The sequence below is a fragment of the Nomia melanderi genome, chromosome 9 (assembly GCF_051020985.1).
Source record: "Nomia melanderi isolate GNS246 chromosome 9, iyNomMela1, whole genome shotgun sequence".
Taxonomy (NCBI): Eukaryota; Metazoa; Arthropoda; class Insecta; order Hymenoptera; family Halictidae; genus Nomia; species Nomia melanderi.
This window is the reverse complement of record NC_135007.1, coordinates 120816-143284: the sequence shown is the minus strand read 5'-3', so window position 1 is coordinate 143284 and position 22469 is coordinate 120816. Positions and strand designations below refer to the sequence as shown.

Sequence of the window (22469 nt, the reverse complement as noted above, 5' to 3'; positions counted from 1 at the left end):
TTTCAGATTAAAAATTTTTGCATACCACTAAATACGGCAAATAGGACAAAAAGTAATAATTTCTAATTTACCCTGTAACTACCCTTGAGTTGAGATAAAGGGCTGAACATTAGTATAGAATGTTTTCTATGGGTAAGCTATCGAACGGCACTTACGTAGCTAAAATCGGCTTAATGTTGCCTTTAACCCCCTTATCCTGCTATACCCTTTACGTGGAAAAATTCGTAGGATCATTTTTCAGAACGAACACTTGCATACTTCTTATTCAATTCACAAATAATGTTTGAAGTTATAAAATTCATTCTTCAAAGACATGTTATCAAAACCTATGCATGATGGAAAGAAACTGTTTTCACAGTTACATTTGACATACAAAAATCTATAAAAGCTGCCCACTCCATTTTAACATATAAAATACGCGTTGATACTGCCATTAGAATAAGAAAAATAACTCCTTACGTTCTTGATTCTGATTTGACAAAATGTCTAGTCCCTATGTGTAGGGACAAAAGTGAATCATATTAAAGAGGTATTTATATTAATATACACAATTATAAAAAACAAAATAATGGAAAGTCATCATAACTGAGAGAATAATTCAATACATTATTATTATAAAAGTGTACATATAATGTACACTATACCTTAACGGCTTCATCTCTTGTGGAGTACTTGGTTAATGCAATTCCATGATTAAGGAATAATCGGAAGTCCAAAACAGGGCCGTGTTGCATACAAAGAGTTTTCAAGGTTGAACCATCAATTTGAGGCGTTAGATTCTTCAGTAATAACCAAGTGGACACCCAGCCAGCGTTTGCGCTCGATTGAAGGCCCCAAGAGCTGGATGATCTACCAACAGTTCCAAGGCCTGTCCAACCGTTGCTTGTATTTCCTGCAGCTTTGGTGCTTAGACCAGGAGGAGGACCACGAACTTTGCTAATCGGCGCACCCCACAGTTCTGAAGTGACCGCAGTTGGCGGTGGTGCAGACTCACCCCAAGTATTTTTAGAACTATAAAATAATATTCATTCAATTTATACTATATTTAAATATTTCAAATATTTATCTCATACAACATATTAACTACTCTCACGCAGCATGTATTATCATAAATTAGTTAATGGTATGCTGTCGAAGCACAATTGCAGTTCATTACATAGGTTTGTTTCTAATTTTACAATTAATTGTATTAAATTGTTATTGCCAATTCGTTACTTTCATTCAATCAGCGGAATTATTGCAGAACTTCTCAACAAATATTGAATTTTGAATGATTAATATGTTAAACCTTTTTTACGTAGAATAACACAAAGAAACGATTTATTTAAAGAAAAAGTATATTGAGTTTCATTTGCAGAAAAACAGCAATCGCACTTTGCAGCTGTTTCAATACAATTATAACGAAACCGGTATTGTAATATGATAGAGCTCCTCATATAGCGCCGAGCTTTCATATGTTACGTGAGATCGCATCCATGTATCATACTGATCGAATTGTCATTGTTAATAATTTGACAATAAAGGTTCTACAGCGAAGTAATTTATTATATAATTCAGAATCATCCTTATAAACGTGACCATCTACTGTCGAACATCTTATATTCTCATTCATAAGTTACTCAAAAAATATAAAATTATTAGATATAAAATAAGAACAAACCAATCTCATGAAATCTCATAATAAATTATTATTATATAATTCTTTTTTACTTCAATTTATCTTCTTCATCATATAAAAATGTAAACCCTATGATATGTGCTTCATATACAATCTTAATTACCTTTTTAAATATTTTAATTAATTATGGCACTTTGACCAACAGCTTTTTTATTGTTTCTCATCTGTTTACAGTTTAAACTTTTTATAATCTAGAATGTATTGCATAAATATACATTAACTATAATTATCTGTCTTTCGAAAAAAGTTCTAAAAGCTATTCAATGAATTTATTGAGTCATTATGTTACACGAAAATCAAATGTTCGGAAAAGGTTGGTTTATGTAAAGTTAAGTGATCACAGCTAGGCTAAGGAATCGGTACCAGATTGATCAGTTTTTATCTGTTTTTATCTGATTTTCGATGTTACTTTGCTATTCGTCAATAGAGTTACACGTAATCAAAGAAAACTATAAACAAAATACTCTGCGAAAGACCCTTTTTACTCCTGTACCGACCCGCTAGACATCAAGTTATCTGCCAACGAACGGTACATGTACAAAGCGTTGCTCAGAAGAAGAGCCTTGTAATGAATGCGGATTTAATTGGTCAGCTTTCATCTTTCCCCATCTCATTATCGATGCTAATTCGCTATTCGCCAATGCGGTTACGCGTAACTAATTGAAACTATAAACACAAGACATAGGGGGAGAATCCCTTATTCCTGTACCATCGCGAGGCTCTTTTCCTGAGCAACGTATATGTAGTGTATAGGTACTCTGCATCTGTCGAAAGAATGCCAGCAGGACGTAACGGAAGCAAGAGGAATCTTCCGCTGTGCATTTTGTTTATAGTATTGATTGATTGCGTGTAACTGTATTGACAAATAACACATCAGTATCGAAAATGAAATGAGTACAAATGAAAACTGACCGATTAGACTCGCATTGCTTGTGCTAGCATTCTTTCCAGAAATACAGAGGTACTATGTCATAATTTACACTTTTTTTTAAGATAATCAGAGGTTCAATGACTTATAAATAGTAATAAAAGTGTCAGATGATTTATGGATATAAATATGATAGTATTATACCTTTCACGTAAAGATTTTGTGTATAATAGAAAAAAAGAGTATTTTTATGTTACAAATGTACATAACTATATTTTTACGTATAAACATTACTTTATATTAAAAATTGAAAAATTCTTACCTGGTAAATGCACTAGGGGTAGTAGCTGGCGGATTAAACGTCCATGTAGAGTTGCTCAAACTTGGTATTGATGTATCAAGGTTAGTAGGTTGTTGCGGTGGCGGTGGTGATGTCTTGCTACTTAAATTGAATATAGCATCTGGATCTTTGATTGTAGCCAAGGACAGAGGTGAACGGACTACAGAACCGGGAGTAATACTTGGATCATCCTCGATGCTCTTCATCTGTGTACCCTAAAATGAAATTAAATATAGGTGGACCTGAATGAAACTCAATCACAGAAATTATATCCCCCTTCTTCTTTCAACTGCCTATAGAAGGTGTCTCACCCAAATCGAAACGCCCTAATATCTTTGTTGTTTTTAAACTTAGCAAGGACATCTGGTAAAACCTTAGTAAATTCACGCACAAATCAATTTAAATAAAACTGTCAAATAATGCAAGAATTGTACATTTTTAACAACTTTTTCTCTTGACAAACATGTCGACATTTAGATTCCAAGATAGTCGCGAAAAACTTTCCCTACCATCATATTGAATTATATATACGTGAACAGTTCCGTAAGACGACCACGAATACAGCCAAGCAGTTGTCGCAGCTGCTATGGCTTGCATACATCGTCCCTCGATCTTCTCAGGTCCCCAAAGAACAACTAGCCTCACCTATATTAATATCTATTATCCGAGTGATACTCATTTTTATATGTACGAGAAAAGGTATGAAACTGTTGCAATCGAGTATCCTAAAACTTTTGTGACGAAACGTATCCATGTGAAATCCGAAAAGACGACAGCCAGCGCGAAGCCGCGCGGTTATGCATAGGGTCGTCTCGTGGATGCGCCATGTATGTAGAATTCAATGTAGGAGGAGCGACAGTTTTCTGTAATTATCTCGGAAATTAAATGTCAGTGATATTTTTTCAAAGGAAAGTTCAAAATATATAGTTCTTGTAATATTTAATGGTTTTATCAAAATCGGTTACTACGGGAATCTGTTGAGATTTTAAGATATTTTTTAATATCTCTATACAAATATGGAACGAACAATGTGGAATTTTAGTTAAAAAAGTACTGATAACCTTGAAATTTTAAAACATGATCATAAAAAAAAAACATTTTTTACCACCATCAAATTTACCCCATCGAACAGTGTAACTTTGTCCTCAAAAGTCTTTCTAACGCTGTACGCATATATATAACTTTTACTAACGTATTTGTAAGATTCTTGTGATTAAAACAAGACCAAACATAACATACTTTAAATCATGATTTACTAGATAAAGATAAATTATTGTAATTTATTAAATAAGAAAATGTGTTCCACAATATTTGTATATGGTTTCATTTTAATGCGAAAACCTCACAATAAAATTAGTAAGAGTTTCGGACAATAAAATTAAAATATAAAAAAGTTTTACATTGCATTAATATACCGTATCGAATCCGGAAATTAAAAAGAATTATGAAACTTTGAGTGTAAGTAAATTAAATCAAGCCTAATACATTGCTATTTTTTCGTGTCGAATTTCACTTTGAAGGAGTGAAACCACCCTTTGAAAGAAAATGCAATCTTTTCTTTCCGACGGATTATCTTAAAAACGGTAAGAGATAGCAAACAGAAAAATGAACAAAAAATCCAGTTCTCTTACGTCTATATAATTACAACGACTTTAATCCTTTAGTATTGACGCAAACATGCGTGTATTTGAACGCGCAGACCTGTCGCGTGAATTCAATCTTTAACCATTGGTATACTTACAGTGTTATAAAATAAACTTCTAAATGTTGATAAGAGCAAGATTAAATATTTTTCCGGCGTATTGTAATTATTTCTTTTTATTTTAAATTTTGGTCTTATGAATATTGTTGAGACACGTCTACGCCATCTACCCGCTGCGAGCCTATGCCATACGCGTCGCGCTTTTCAAGTATTTTACTTTTACCCCATCCATTGTTTTCATCCATTGTATCGCCGAGTGAGGGAAATGAACGCATGTGCAAGCGAAAAGCGTATTTCAAATGTAATAAACGATATTAACCGCCAAGCGACGTGTGGGGTTTATTTGAAAGATCCACAGAGTCCTATCCTACAAACATCCAAAAATGTATGTAAGTATAATATTGTAAACATAATCGTTTGAATATTTTTTCCGACGTATTGTAACACTTGTTGCGATAATTCTGAAAGTCACCTGTAGTCGGCGGTCAGAAGTATAGGCCATGTACTCCACGTTATTCATGGGAAGAGCTCCGGGACGGCACAGGGGAGAGAGGGGTCTCTCGTTAGGCATTTTGTTTACGGTTTTGATTCATTATGAATAACATATTGACCAATAACAAATTAGTATTAACTATGAAATGAGAAAAGATGAAATTTTAGGGCTCTTCTCGTGAAAAACACAGAGTAGATACTGTCCGCCTGAAATCTTGTCACATGATCTTTGAGATAAGAAGTTAAGAAAGCAATGAGACTCCTGCACTCACCATATTATTGTTGTTATATATTGTTGTTGGTATTGCGGGAATAACAAAGGACGGAAACGAGATTGAATGCGATGAGATGAGATGACCCTCAATCTTGCTTCCGTCTTTTGTTACTGCCGCGCATCAATAGCGACCAAGGGTCGGAGTCCGAAGCGACCCGAACATTTTGAGTGAAAGAGTTCCCTTGGCACCCTCACTTCATACCAGGAATATCCTGCGACAATACTTCTCAGGCGGAAAGTACATGGATGCCGACTATAGTCTACATCAGGGCCGTTCAGCCACTGGCCCGCATCAGTGTCACGAGCCAAATCGTATTCATGAGTAACAAGCCACGTCTCCTCGGACAAGTGACCTGTATGTATGACTACCTAGAGTGTAGTAGTGCGTGAGTGCCTAAGCTCGGACCAAGCGCGACACAAGCTTATCCCACTAACCAAATCCGTTTCCCCAACTTCATGAACGAATACCCAGAGGTTTGCTCGGAATCCTGCCTTTAGCCCGCCAGGTCTATTGAACGGCCATGGTCTAGTTAAGACCAAAGAAGGTTTCCAATTTTCGTCAGTTAAAAATATTTAACAGTTTACCAGTTCTCTGCGATTTGGAGAATACAATACAGTACAGTACAATTACTATGTACTAAATATGACACATAGTAATCATAGAAACATACCACAAATTTATCTATCACACTTCAAAGAATACTTCCATTCTTTCAATACTTTTTGAATTGAATAATTTTTTTTTATAATAAATTATGTTACTGCAGAGAAAGTATTTTTAATTAATATAGTTAACTTTTGAAATGTCATAAGTCAGTGTAAGAATTAAATTGAAAACTGTCAAGTGACGTTATCATACTTTTTAAATTTTATAATACCATATGAATATATGTATAGGGTGTATCTAATGATAGGGGTAAACTAATCATTCTGATCCTGGAGAAATTAAAAAAATCGTAAAGGAAAACTTTGTACTCTTTGACAGGCTCTACCATATTATAGTATCAATTTTTTACAAATGCATTGATGCAGCCGAAAAATGCAATGGCATTCTTTTTAAAATGAAACTCTATATATCGTTTTTACATAAATCATTTCTCTGCATTACTTTATGTAAAAAAGGTTTAAGGGTAATTATTCACATCAGCAATTCCTTACTGATTTGGATAACTGAAATATGCTGTTGGAAACTTGATTCTGAACATCATTTTCCTATATATAATACCGACTGCTTGGCTTTAGTTTCCGCGATATTTATAAAAATATATTCTTGGAGTTTTAATGCCTTTTCGATTTGTAAACATATATTTAATAGAATAAATTTCAACAAGAGACATGTAAGTCCCATCAATAAGTTTACTAATCTGTATTATCTAAATGAAGTGCGTGTACATGTATTGTAAGAAACAATTTCTATAAATGAAAATGTAGACGAAAATTTTGAGCACGATATAAAACTTTAATGTTTCAGAACTTGTAAACTTACTGCCAAAAAGTTTAAAGTGCTGGGTATGCAAAATATTGACGATGACAGAATATTTCAAGATAGTTCAAATTTATGATGAATTGTTGATTGAATTTTTTCTGGTAGTATCTTAAAACGTTTTTACATAAAATGATACAAAGAAATTATTTATTATAAAAAAAAATATATATATGTATCAACACTTTACAACTGCGTTAATGCATTTATAAAAAGACTGATTGCACTATGATAGAGTTTGCTAAGTAGCGTAAAAATTTTTTGTTTTACGATTTTTTTCTAATTTCACAAACCATAACCTGTCTCAGACTATTAGTTACTAGATACACTCTGTATTATATTCAAAATAAAGTAATGAAAAATTTAATTTGTGTATGAAACAAAATGTCATCTATTACAATTTTTCTTTACGAAAGAAAAGAATGAGAATACGATTGCAATTGTTTTACTTCACTTCAGCGATTAAAACGTTACAAACCTTAAGCGTTTAGTTGAGGGGCACCACACTGGATATCGAAAGATTATGTTCATTCTGATTTTGCTTTTCAATACGATACGAATTTATTTCAAGGAAGTCAATATTTTCATGTTATTTGTTTTAAAAAATAACCTATCTTTTATCTATGAAATGATCGAATGACCGAGTTTGAACCTTAAAATGTGTACAGTAATTTAACATTTATAAACAATGTATTCAAAAAAAATCAAAAGAGATTATTGGTAATTACTCTGCTCTGATCAAATATAATAATATTATGTGTAGTGTATATAATATAATATATGTTACAATATAATATTCTTTATTCTATACTATTATTTAATTCTTCATTGTATATCATTGTACGTAATTAAATATTTTGTAAATATACAAAAGTTAAAATCTAGGAAATCTTTTATAAGAACATATTTCATTACATTTTTCAGAATGCAATACTTTAAAATATTAAAAGAATTAAATTAAATTAAATTTTCAAATTTTAGAAAATCACGAGACAAAAATATTTATAAAAATGCTAACGTTATTTCATGTCTCTAAATAGAATGAACTAGAATGAACATAATAACTCAGTATGACATCTGGGCTGCACAAAGTATGCTGATAGTTGTACAGACTTCAGACTAACGAAGAATAAGATTTGATAGTGACAATTACGTTAACAGCCAATTACAAATATGTTTAAAAGCTTGCGATAGAACGTACGGTATTGGAAATGGATTACCTTCCATGGTTTGCCGGGCTCAAACTCAGGTACAAGGTCAGTGAATGTAGCTGCACCAGTTGGTTGCCAATCCTTTCCATCGGTAGAGTCCGTATTACCTGGATCGGGCCATCCGCTCTCTCCGAGCCTGGTGGACCATGTACCATCTCCTTGACCCAACAAAGGATTCATGTTAGGACTACTGTGTGATTGTGTCAAACCAGCCGATGAAACTGCTGGCTTACTGGTAGTTCCAGGTGCTCTTGAGAATTCATTCGAAACTAACTCCCCATCCTTGTCCAATGAAGGTAACTTCCACTGGTTCAGTCTTGACTGTTGTTGACTCTGTAACAAAAATATCAATAGTTTCTATTCGATGCAGATTATGTTCGCACTAAATTAAAAAATTCCATTATTCGCTAAAACATATAATTTGCAAAATGGAACCACTTTCTTCTACTTTGAAAATGATCGATACATGGCGAAGATTATTAAACCATTAAAGGATTATTAATAATAAAAACATTTAACTCAGAAAATCCATCTTTATGAAAACCATGAGTTTTGTACTTATACTTTGTACCTAGTATTACTTCAAAGCACCTTTTTGCTTTAACAATCCCCATAAAAATAGTTGAGTAATAATTACTTAATTTTATATATTACTGGATCAACAATATGGTTTTTCCCCTTCAAGAAGTATGAGTTCATTCTGCATTGCATAAAAAATGTAAGTCTGCAATGATGTTTGCTAGATTTTATAAGGCATAAACGATACTCACGATAGGAGGCTCCTTGTTCATTGTTAATTCTGTGAAACTGTTTTGTAAAGCTGACATAGGGTCATGTACAGAACTCTTGTAGTATTCCGAACTCTGAGATGGTGGAGCAGGATGTTGTTGTTGTTGTTGCTGCTGCTGTTGCTGCTGCTGCTGTTGCTGCTGCTGTTGCTGTTGTTGCTGCTGCTTCATATAAGTAGCTTGTTGCACAGCAATTTGATTTTGAAGATTTGCTATTTGCTGTTTGGTTTTAGTTATTTGTACACTGATCTGAAGAACTGATTGGCCGTTACCCTTCATAGTACTCTGTACCGAATGCTGCTGATGAAGTTGCTGCAGAACTTTGATTTGTTGCAATAATTGGTTCAAAAGTATTAAAGTTTGAGGTGCAAGAGGTTGATTTAGAATTTGATGGTTTAAGTAACCTTCCTGGACGGCTAACTGAATTTGTTGCACTAACATACGCAGCTGTTGAGTACTCGGTTGATTCTGAGGAGTTCTAGAAGGCTAAAATAAAAAACATTAATTGCGAAAAATTATTACTACATTATTGCAAATATTTTCTAGACAGGATATATAATTTGAATCATTATATTATATTTATGATAATTAAAGAATTTACCTGATTGAAAGGTGGTTGAGGTGCATTACCACTAGGTTGTTGTTGTTGTAAAGGAACAGCAGCTTGTTGTTGCTGTTGTTGTAATTTCAACAAACTTGCACTAGCAACCGACCCTCCTACACTACCAGTTGTGTTTCCACTTGCCACACCAGCACCCTATAATTACAGAATCATTTGTGTGTTATTGAATAAGAAATAGTAATATAAATCCATAACATTTAATCATAATTTGATAATGTGACTCTAAGAAGCTGACAAATTTTACAGGCGATGCACAGTAATCAATTTGCCCGAAAACGTGTACAAAATAAAAAGAGAAGTTTTTAATTCACAGAATCGAATTAATAGAATTGATAGATAGGGTATCTGTGTATAATTCCTCGTAATTTTCAATGTTTCAGCCGCAACCCTTTCAAAGATATTCTAGTTTAACGCCGATAATCAGAGTTTAAAAAGCTACTTTGAAATTAATTTATAGATTACCATGTTGTTTTATCTAACCAAATATTATAATTTGTAACTTGGTATCATATGAACTATGTTGTACGTAAAATAAAAATGCCTTTTTATAGCAGTTTTTATAAACAAGAACAGTATACATACATATTTTTTGCGTCTATAAGCATAAACGTAACTATTTCTCAATAACCAGCGATGATTTTTTAAATAACGTTTACATGTCCCTGAAAACGTTCAATTAAAATAAGATGCATTTTCACAAACTGTAGCTATTTTTTTTATAGAACGGTTCGATAAATCGGAGTGTGAGTTCGGCGTGCGCGATCAAATTTCACCTATCACACGAAATTAAATAATGATTATTTTTAAATGAAGTTCCAAACGAAATTAAATACGACTTCCTGTCATATTAGACATTATTATTGTTTTCTATACAATAGCTTGAAAATGCAAAAATAGTTTTTTGAATTACTTTGTTTTGTTCTAAATATATAATTAGAACTATAAATATAATATTTAATATTAAAACTGTATATTCTTCATTTTATTATATTATGTTCTTATAACTTACATTTTCGCAAAAACCTAGGTTAAATTAAAGTTTCATCTTTGAAAATCTACGAAATTCTAATCGGACATTTTCAAAGGTATAGTCTAAATTGTAAATTACATAAAATACTACAAGTCACCTGAAGTTTTCTTTTTATCAAGAAACCGCTTTAATAATGAGAAAGAGTCTTTTATCTCATGCTTGTGTATTTATAACTTTTACTAACAATAACACTGGAACTATTAAAAAATGATGGTATGTTTATACGATATTATTTGACTGAAATTATATTCAACTCGAAAAGTTCCTATTTAGGATAAAACACTCTCCATAAGTGAATATCCACATCGAAGATGTGATTTTTTTACACCTGACTAAACTAAGGAGGCGGCACATAAATAGTTCAAACGTACAATAAAAAAAATAATAATAAGGAGAGTGTAATAGAGCACTAAAAAGGGAACTGTATAAAATAATAAAAAAATGATAAGAAATAATCTACTTTCGTTAAGAGCAGGTTAGGTAATTATATTTTTTATCGTTGAATAATAACAAAGTATACCCTAAAACATTATATAACAGAAGTAAAATTTATTGAATAATTTAACCGATTGTAAATACTTCTACTTTTTTTCGTATTACTACGATATAATTAGTTGGCAAGGAATAAAAGCTCCTAAGATCTTACATAACACGAGAGAAGTAAAGATAACAATAATTCATCTTACCGGCGGGAAAGACATCTGTTGTGCGACGTGATTAAATCTAGGATATGCTGGTGCAGTTGTAGCTTGATTGCTTGGATCATAAGTGGAGTGTGCGTCATGTCTTCTCCACTGATCTAACGGCCGCACCTGACTCAGAAGTTCCAAAGCTTCGTCTCTATTCATTTCGCGATTCCTCAATGCTAATTCAACATCATCTTTCTGCAAAAAAGAAAACAAATTATTGAATTTATTAATTTAAATATGATAACAATTTAATCAGTTAAAATAGTGCAATCGGAAATGATAAATTGAAAGTGTTTGGAACATTTTACTTTCACTTGTTAGATTAAAGAGAAACACTTTAATTTCAACATAGAAAACTCATAGGAATTAGGAATACTATAAAAAATATGCGTCAGCTGTACTCTGAATTCAAAACTTTGTAGCTTATTCTAATTTTAACGATTTCTCTCTAGTAACTTATGCGTACTTTAAAGCCTAAATCGCAGAGATATCGGAATTCTCTACTACTCCATATGACTTCCTTCGTAAGAATAGGTTTTGTAGGATGACCCCAACTAGGAGAATGATCCATATCAGTATCACCCCAGCTTCCAGTAGGTCCCATCGGTTTGGGTTTGTGCGCACTAGGTCCACCCCAAGTACCAGGGTTCAACTGTGCTTCATTCCAAGTACTCGGTGTCTTTGGGTCATCCCATGAACCTGCATCGTGTGGTCCTTCTGTCCAGCTACCATTTCGTCCACCAGGGGCACCAGGGTGACCCCACATTGGTCCACTTACATCTGGTTTCATTCCAGGCTGACCTGGCATTCGGTTTTGTGGCATGCCTGGAGGGCACTGCGTACCTATAGAAATCAGTTTGGTATCAATTAATTTTACACTGAATTTTTCTTTGATTATAATATTCAATTCCCTGCTCTGAATTCTGATTTATCGAATACGTAACGAATGTTTCAATAACACAGCAAGACAAACATACGATATGTAGTATTAACCCTCCAAATAAAATCCCAAAAGAAGCTGAACGCAAGTTTTAACTAATATGTATAGATTATTTAAAGGCAACAAAAATTCATGTTCACAAAAGTAACGACGATATGTTCTTAAATGTACAACAATGATCATTGATAACGTGTTATCAGAATAAATAAAACCACATTTTTATAAATATAGAATGAATTCATCGAAATCATAGTTATTCTAATTTTTATTATACTTGTCGCGAGATTCATACAACACGATTTTATCCTAACACGGTACAAAACATCGTTCCGAAATAACATCTACAAACAGATGTTCGTGCAGAATAACCAATTGTAGTATTATCGATACAACGTGGATGACCAAAGAAAAGAAATCCTATTATGAGATCTCAACGTTAACTGGATCCAATATTTCAGAGCACTTAAAATGTCTGCATTACAAAATGGGTGAGAACGAAAACTGATCTGCAAGGTGTGGTTTAAATGTCGTTATGAATATATCGTATAGTTTTTTGTTTTCTACATTTTGTTAATTTTCTAATTCTAAATATAGCATTTCCTAATTATTAAAAGAATACTTTTAGTTTCTCATTGAATATCAGCCCCATACAATTATTCAATTAAATTGTTTATCATAAAGCTCTATGAGTGTTTAGCATGAGATGATTAAACGTGAGTAACAAAATATGGTTTTTTATTTGTAAATACTCTAGTAAAATTGGGGAAAGCATGTTTAATATTACCGCATTTAATGTACATTAACAAATTTTTAATAAAATATAGGCCACTCGATCTATAGTAAGATAATTTATAAATCTATAATAATTGTGTTAATGCTATTTCAATCATTACAAAAAGATAAAAATTTTTACTGTCTTTAAAGACTTTCAAGATATTTTATTAAGTTGATGTTTCATTTATAATTTTGGACCTATTCCTAAACCGTGAACAAGTGACTAGATACATGAACAGTTCTAAAAGGAATACACGTGGGATATTTTTCTATACTTTTGTTGCTACTTACTTTTACTTTTTCTATATTATTTACGTTAGTTGCAGAAAGAGTTCGTGCGATTTTCAATTTCTCTTTGTGAGAAATACAATTTTATCGAATAATATTAATAAATGTATAATAGACAAATGTAACACAACAAACCTCCTCTCGCAACATTTGGCGTTGGAAGATCCTTCCAATGAGCAACTTTACTTCCAGGGATAGCCCTTTGATTAGTTGCAGCATTACCCCATAAACTGGTGCCATCGTCATAATTCGGAACGTTCCTCCTTTGCGTCGGCGGAGAAGGTTCTTCCCAACCTGATGGTTTGCCCGGCATAATATCTTTTGGTGGCGGAGCAGCCCACTGATTTATACTGGAGGGATTCAACATTTTTGTTGGAGGGCCAGAAGGGTGTTGATGTCCCATTTGGTGGTGCGGAGGTCCTGGAGGTTGACCCCACATAGTATCCGCATTTGTGCCATTTAATCTCCCAGAAATACCTCGTGGATCTCCTCGCATGTCTGCCATCCTAGGATCCCGAGCCATTGGATGTATTGCACGTATATGTTCTTGAGGGTCCAAAGACATTCTGTGATCACGGGGATCTCGTATCTCTCGGGGATCAACGGAACGTAGATCTCGGGGATCTCGATGGTCGATTCTTGGGTCTCCCCAATTGGATCCTACGAGAACACGCATTATATACAATACATACAGATTTTTTAAATTGCATTATTATCGAAACTTATAAATTAGCTCGAATATTATTTATACAAACACCTGTTTTAATTATAAAAAATACATAAATTTTCTAAAATCGGAAATTTTTCCATAAAACATCGTTAGAAAATATAAGCCATTGAGAGCAAAATATCCATATAACTTCGAATTTTTTTTGGATACAATATAGCTACATAGTTTATTATTAAATTATATAATAAGTGTAAAATAAACTACGAAAATATAAAAAATAAAAAATGGAACACGATTATATTTTTAACTCTTAACACTTCCCTAATCAGTCATGAATTCATTCGTGATTTTATGAGCTGAAATTCATAAGTGAAGATTTATTACCACTTACCCTAATTTATATTTGAAAAAAATATAAAACTTTGTAATAATATTCTAGACCGTATTCAGCAGTTTAAATCGTTTAAATCATTTTAACATGTTGCATGTAAATAACGTATGTATACACATTTAAGTTTAAAGATATGTCTCTTCCATATTCATTCGTAGAAAAATTTCCAGCAGCGCGAAAAAGCATTCTGATAATAACCAAACCTACACACAGATTAAGACATCGTATCCATATTTTTTTGTTTCAAAAAACTACAGCAATCGCTACCACGGTTGCCATAAAAAAAGTCTTAGAAGAACGTAAGTAATACTACTGAAACTTCGGATTAAATAAATACTCTGTGTGTGTGTGTGTGTGTGTGTGTGTGTGTGTGTGTGTGTGTGCGTGCGTGCGTGCGTGCGTGCGTGCGTGCGTGCGTGCGTGCGTGCGTGCGTGCGTGCGCGTGCGTGTGTGCGTGCGTGTGATTATTACTGTATGTTTTTGAAATAAAGTTAATAAATCTACAAACTTCGAAATTAATATGTTTAATGGCTCTCTAAAAAACTTCCCGAAAATCTCCATACCCCACTTTAGGGGATACATCTTAAGGGAACAATAAAAACTACTAATTATGTTAAATTAAATCAAAGATTTAAAACTATTTTTACATTGCTGTGGTTGAAACAAATTTTGTAACACACGTTTGTAGTTAACGTACTGTGTTCTTCCTTTCTATTATTTTATACAATAAAATTGTCTGTAAATCGAATATTTATATTATATCTATAATAGTATTTATTACAATTTATTACAAATTTCGATTTCTAAAGGTAATATAGGAAGATTAGAGAACAAAAATATGACACATAATAAAGACAAGTAGGAAATTTAAGTGTGACTAGCATTACCTCCCCACATACCGGCTTGATTACCGGTGCCCGTTGTCCATTGGCCAGCAGCAGTGTTCGGCTGAGAAGATGTAGGAGCCCCAGTCCACATATTTGATGAATCGGTAGCTTCATCATCTTCACCCCAAGTCCCGCCAATATTTGTTGCTGGAGTATGACCCCAAGGAGTTTTTGGTTGTTGTTGAGATGGTGGTTGACCGCCATTTCTAATATTAGCTTCCCATAAGTCTGTACCGGTATTTACTGGTGGTTTCCACACTGGAACTCCATCTTTAGAGGAATTAGGCTCTGGAGTAGTTGGAACGTCCCAGTTTGTATCTTGATTAACGTGTTGCTATAAAAAAAGAAACAACTTCTGTTAATGATAAAAATAAGTGTATACAGAAGCAGATAATACTGTTACAGTAATCTAACATATTTGTTCATAATAGTACTATATAAAATTTCTATTTCTACCGAAAGTACATTTCTTATAAATCAATGAACAATTGCATGAAGCTATAGAGACGCGTCGGAAACAACAGAAAGCAGATTTTTAGCGCAAATAAAATGTCATATCCTGTCTATTTTCAATGTAGATGCACTCAACCAGAACATTTTATAGGAACGGAATGAAACGTTAGTTCACTTGGTAAAGTGGTGGAAATCTAATCATGTGTATCTACATTGAGTTGCGTTTTTATAATTACACTTTTCAGTTGTATACATTGTATTACGTATACTAATAGTTATGCTGGGCAGTTATATTATTGAATAAAGTTACATATTGTTGAAAATAGACGATACATGTATACCTATGACTTTTCAATTTTGGCCACAAATGAAGCCATCTTGAATTTAGAATGTTTAATGTCAGATTCATTATCAGTAACATCAAAAACCTTTAAATAACAACTTTTAAGGAATTTCGGTGGTATTTTGACTTTTGAGTATTAAAAGTGAGTTTCCAGACCACTGTGCAGTGGTAGAACTGTGAAAAACCAATTAGATCTGAATTCTTGTGACTAGCCAACTTGTTATCAACGCACAGTACGTACATAATCGAACGGTGTTCGTTATTGGCTCAAATTTATCTCGACATAATATACTTTTTCATAAAATGGACATACATTATTCAAGTAATTGTGAAAATACTTACACGGCCCCAACCATCTTGACTAAATAACGCTTCCCTCATTGTGTTCAACTGCTCCAATTGCTGTTTCGTCGAAGGATTATTGCTAGCAGGGGTATTACTACTGTTAACGGATCCCTGACCCTGATTATTTGGTTGATTATTATTGCTATTGGAGTTTGACTGTTGCTGTTGTTGCTGTTGCTGCTGGACTGTATTATTATTATTTGGAATAGAAGGATTTTGGCCAGGTCCTCCAGGATTGTTGGACATCCCTTGCGACCACTGATTATTGTTTTGACCACCCTGATTTGTGCCGCTTGATTGAGAAGTAGGTGGACCAGATTGCTGATTTGATTGCTGATTCGGATTATTCATCTTGTTCACATTACCTAAAGGATTGCGATTGGCTATAGCAATTCAAATAGACGGGATATACGAGCGCGCGTAATGGATATTTTAAGGAACGATAATTTACAAACGTAAATCGCGAACCCCGAAATTGTGGTTTCGACTTTAACTGGTAACTACACTAGATGCGAAGAGGGCAAAGTTAAACTAATCAAGTCCATCGTTCTATACCGGACACACTGGCGAGTGTACTCACCTGGAACGTTTTGCCCACCGAGTGGCACCGTATTCTGATTCGAATTGGGATTGCCGCTGACAGATCTGTTCACATTACTTCCAGACCAATTTCCAGAATTGCCACCATTCCCGGAAGGGTTTCCTGACGTCCCTCCCCATGCAGATTGATTGCTATTATTGTTATTTGTAGTGCTAGCCTGTGTAGATCCCCAACTTGCAGATCCACCGTTGTTCAATGAACTTTCACCGCCGCCAGCTAATCTAAGAATGCTGGAAATGCCCCATCGCTTTTTATATCCTAAATTAGGCTCTCCCACATCGTAAACTGGTCCAAACAGGAGAGTCAATACACGCTTAAGATCATTTTTGCGAGCCTGCAGTAAAGCATCATTAGAGGCTCCTGCGAATGCTGCTATGAGATTCCTTGCACGATCAATAAGATGATTTCGGTTTGAGCTGTTTGTAAATGTTCCTTCGCTTTCGAAACGATTAGGAACCGAGTTCTGCGTATACATGATTTCCTCTTCCGATTGAGCCGAAATTATTGGACTCTCGACAGAATCTCGGCTATTCTGAAAACAGTCCCGACATCTATCAGAATTCTCAGAATCACCGTATCGGTTTACTACAATGGCATTCATCTTCGTCAGTTTCCGATAATTGTCACGAGAATCTTCATTGTCAACGAATTGGGCAGTTTGGAAGGTCAAATTGATTAAAGCATGGTGATCAGAATGCATCGGATATCTCGGAAAACTATTCTCCGCAGTGTTAAATCCGATAGGTTTGCGTAGTTTGTACATCTCTTTAAATAGATATAAATCACAGAAATTCGCTAAAGAAATGTTATTCATCGTCATCACCGCGTCGGTAAAAGCTTGATATCCTTGTTTGGTTCGTTTCAGTGAACTAGAGCACGATGAACAAATAGAAACATTTCTTTCTATTGACTTGCGCGTCGTATCTTGGCAATTAGTAGTTTTCTCAGGTCCACGAAAACGGAATACCCTTATCATTTTGTGATAATGATCATCTTTCGAATAGATAGCAGTTAGAGATTTGATCGTTCTTACTTGATTAGTATCGGCAACAGATTTGTTTGCGTCTTCACGCAGGGTTTGTTCGTTAAAGCAGTCGAAACATCCTGAAGAATATTCTTCGTGTTCACCCTCTGGAAGAGAATCATTGCGATATCCCGTTCTACAGTTCAGTAGACTGTCATAAAAATCGTGAGGAGTATGCATTTGGTCGGGCCATAATGTTTTGAAGTAGTTCGGCCGAGATCCAGGTACACCGATTAATCGGGATGCAGATTGGCGTTTAAGCGTCATCGTAGGCTTGCAGGTAGTCGTAGTAGGAATGTAGAGAGCGAACTCGGCTTGGTTCTCCCCCTTAACACTAAATCTATCCCCTATAGTAGACTTAGAAAGAGACTTAACAAACTCGGTGCCAACACGCATATACGGCACCGAGTACCTATAGTTCACGAAATAAGCGCCCGTAGGCTCGTTAGACTTAACATTATCCTGAAATAAAAGAGCACCAACAGTAATTGTTGCCACGTCACTAATACCGTTAATTCCCCAGGACAACATCTCTACCATTGTTTCCCTCGTCAAGTCGAAAGTCATTGTTTCTGAGGTTCTTATCATAGACCAAGCATTTGGATATTCTTTCTTCGAGGTCGTAAGTATCGGATACATTCTTCTAAATTTGTTCATCAACAGGAACACAGACTCGGCATTGCCTGTAAGGTTTCTGCCAGATGTGGACATCCTGTTGACTCGCTTCTTCATCAAAGTCTCCGCAGTCAATAAAAACGTCGAATTTTGATCCGTCGAGGTCGAACTCACGTCTCTTCCAGCTGTGAGCATTTTAGAGAAGAGAGTACAGAAATTTGCATTCTTTGGGTTCCAAATTGTACGATGGATTGCCATAGCACCCATCAACGAATTCCTTTGAGAAATCACGATTATTTTAGTATTATAATAAACGACAGTTCGATAATCCGTTTCAATGTTTCGCTTCGCTTCGTTCACAGTCATACAATGTTGTACGTTAAAGGCCAATTTCTTCCAGTTTTTCACCATCGAAGAAATACTCAAGAGTTGGACATTGGGATGCGTCGTTTTGTAGCTAGTCTCGTGGCTCGGTATCCCCTTCCACATAATACTAAAGTCGCAAATCACCTTACAGCTAAGTTTAACCACATAAAGCTTACGATCTAACGAGAGTGGAACACATGCACGTTGCGTCAGCTCGCTCGCGACCAGGTCGAGCCATGGAGGAGAGGATTGTGCGCGGTTCAGCGCGTTTCTCAACGGGAGAGGTCGCGGAGGCTGGTCAGTTAGCTCGTTTCCGGGAACGATAAGCGTAATGGAAGAACTGGTGGCCACATTATCTCCTTTCGTAGTTATCAAATCTGATTCTTCGTTCGACGATCTATCACTTATTTTAACTTTCTTTAGTATTACGAAATTTAAAGGCGACTTTGATATTTCTTTACAGATTTCTTCAATGCTTGCTAATGCAATATTATTGTTTATAAACGATATATCGATATTGATCGTCATAATATTTTGCAACATTTCCTTCCTCTTTTGCTGCTTCTCTTCTTCTTTTTCCTCGTCTTCCTCTTGTTCCTCTTCTTCATTCCCCTTCTTCTCCTTCTCCTCCTTCTTCTTCATAGCGTTGATTTCCATGAGAAAAAATTCGATCATTGTGGACGAAGTGTTCGCTTTTGAAACAGTACTTCTCAACAAAATCTTGTCAAGGATACGTAATGACCTTCCGAGTAGTTCGAATGAGAGGAGATTTAGTTCTTTAACGTGTTTCTTAGGTGTCTGTATGCCCTTTATAGTAAGCGTCAGTAATATCTTTATCGTTTCTACGTTAAACGGAAGGCGAGATTCGTCTTTCAAAAATAGATATGTGGATAGAAATTTCAGAATTTCCGGTTGAATTTCGGTTGAAGGAGTATGGTCTGCAAACATTTTTGATAACTTGTACGTCGGAGAATTCACATTCTTCAGACTAACTGCGATTAATGATATACGTGTCACACAAGATTCTCTCCAGGCGTCTTTAAAATAGTTCGACACAAACTCCTGTGGTATCTTAATAATTCCGAAGATGCATGCTATCGAGGAATGCTTGCTCGAAGCAATTTGATTATTCGTCAAGAACATTTTCATAATTCTAAGGTGTTCGATCTGCGGCGCAGAAAGCAATCGTTTTTGTAACAATAAACCGTCGAAAGAAGAGTTCATCGTTAATGGGTTATAATTCCAATGGGCTCTTAGTCTCATTGCGACCGCACCACCGTCCATTTCGACGCGGAGGAAATAATGGTTATTGGTTGAGCTGAGCAATATCACAGACTTGTAGTTATCGTTATTATTACTTAGGAGGCTAGAATTAAACTTAACGTTATTGTTTTCGCCCGGATGAAGGCAGGACCCTAATAAAGAGTAATTGTCAAGAGAGTCGAGAGAAAAGTGGCCTGATGAGGGGCGATCAGACTTGGGTATCCTAACTAGGCTAGGTACCCCTTCACCGATTGCGCACTTATCTCCTGTTAATCGTAGATTTATGCTTATCTTTAGTACCCTAATGTTTAATGCGCTAAAGCTAGTCTCATTATCACTTAGTGTCTTAGATATAGACTTAGAGTTATTGGCGGAGCTGCCCGGTTTGCGGTCACCGGATGAGCCCGGTTCTTTTGTTTTCCTTGTTGCATTAACTGTTGTTACTCGATCATCTTGATGATTATGTTCTGCTCGACTTGAGCGATTATTTACCGTAGAATTATTATTATTGTTGTTATTAGTATTTTTATTATCGTTATTACTACGGTTACTATTATTATTATTATTCATATTATTATTAATATTATTATTAATATTATTATTAACATTATTATTATTATTAATATTATTATTAATATTAATATTGTTATTATTAATATTATTACTACTATTATTCTTATTATACTTATTCTTATTCTTCTTGTTGTTATTACTATTATTAATATAATTATTACTATTCTTATTCTTATTCTTCTTATTATTCTTCTTATTATTATACTTATTCTTATTATTATTCTTCCTCTTCTTTTTATTATTATTATTATTATTATTATTATTATCGTAAGTTAGAAGGTGATTTCTTGTTGGGTGTTTTGTGGTTAACGACGCCACTGACTGGCAGGTCGGGCTTCGACTGGTCAAGGTGGACTTGCCTGAAAGAAAAGGAAAACGATTTCTAAGAAATTACATTTATTAGGACAACAACTTGTTAGCATTCAATCTCATTTCATTAACTGTCTTATTATACACAATACCTATATTTTGGGGAAATTCCCCTATAACCCCAGACATTAGCGTTTAGTAAAATACCTGAAACTTAATGGAAACAGTCGGAGGGAGGAAATAAAAACATTCTATTTTAGCTGATTTTCCTACACTTCAATAAACGCTTTCTCGGGATTTTTTCAACTGAACTAGATACGAGGTGCTCAAAGTGTATACCGCACAAATGAAATGACGAATAAAACACTGAACAGAGTGAAAAAAAATGCGTTAGAGTACATAGGTCGAAGTCTCCACAGTGTCCGAGATAGAAATAAGTCTTGTATTGACAGAAAATTTATTGCAAGTGAAATGAGAATACCTAATTGTCTTGAAAAATATGAATGATATGATGCGCTTAAGACAAAAGTTATGGAGTGTGAACTGCTATATATGACGGTGTTGGCTGTTAATCGTGAAGTGTCCGTGAAACATCCTACAAAGCTCAAGCCGTTCCCAAAGTGTGAATATATAATACAAAGCCGGTTCACCGATATTCACAGTACTTGACGAACAGTGGATCTTTCATGGGAAAGGAACATAGCGTTCAGGGTCCTTGTTTGTTGCAGGATGGGTTGACAGACTGAAAATGTGGACGACATTGTTCATCGATCGAGTCGTGGATTCACAGCTAAGAACGCAGTCATTGCACTCGCTACACCAACTAATCGATATTCGTTCGTTCCGTTACTCTCATATGCGTCCTTATGGGAATCTACAAGAGTTTCATTCGTTTTACAACATTCTGAAGGTTGAGTTACTACGAGAATCTGCCAAAGCTGAGGCGTTATTGTTGGTCAATCAAGTATCTCTCTGCCCCTATACCCATAAAAGGAGAACCGCAATATCCGTCAGGTATCATCACTGCGGGCAGTTAAAGTGTAAATTCAAATATCAGTTTTTGTTTTATTTTCCCAATTTAATGGTATGTACAAATCTTGGAAAAATTCTGAGGCATTTCCGATATAACAATATATGGCTGAAAATTTGTGGATATTTTTTTGTTCCAAACCTTTAGGGTGAAAAATGAAAAACCTCCAAAAGGGTAAAAAAGTGTAGACTTCGCACTGAAGCTTTCAAACGGCGACTTTTTAATTTTTACAATAGTATATTAGTATGACAAACATTCTAAATTTTTTTCCAGAATTTTTATCCTGCTGCGTCATAGTTAAAGAAATGAGAAACTAATTTTTAAACGCATTTCACTCAGAACCGTAATTAACGCCTTTGACTTCTGCAATGCGTTTTATATAGTATCTACATTGCAGCTCTTACGTTTGCAGCTCCATCG

At 34.6% G+C, this 22469-nt stretch overlaps 1 protein-coding gene across 5 annotated transcripts in view; it reads right to left on the bottom strand.

Moving 5' to 3' along the window:
• gw (trinucleotide repeat containing adaptor protein gawky) overlaps positions 1 to 22469 on the bottom strand; it is an 80327-nt gene that overhangs the window by 13265 nt on the left and 44593 nt on the right. For 3 of the 5 annotated variants that reach the window (XM_076370884.1, XM_076370885.1, XM_076370886.1), the window contains 11 exons: positions 16849 to 21069; positions 16266 to 16633; positions 15128 to 15461; positions 13315 to 13839; positions 11644 to 12020; positions 11175 to 11372; positions 9438 to 9593; positions 8819 to 9322; positions 8058 to 8381; positions 2869 to 3101; positions 645 to 1011 (listed from right to left, as the gene is read on the bottom strand). In XM_076370884.1, coding sequence (XP_076226999.1) covers positions 645 to 1011; positions 2869 to 3101; positions 8058 to 8381; positions 8819 to 9322; positions 9438 to 9593; positions 11175 to 11372; positions 11644 to 12020; positions 13315 to 13839; positions 15128 to 15461; positions 16266 to 16633; positions 16849 to 21069 — 7607 coding nt within the window. The remainder of the gene's footprint in view (positions 1 to 644; positions 1012 to 2868; positions 3102 to 8057; positions 8382 to 8818; positions 9323 to 9437; positions 9594 to 11174; positions 11373 to 11643; positions 12021 to 13314; positions 13840 to 15127; positions 15462 to 16265; positions 16634 to 16848; positions 21070 to 22469) is intronic. The other 2 variants (XM_031992636.2, XM_031992635.2) reach the window with 2 other exon arrangements.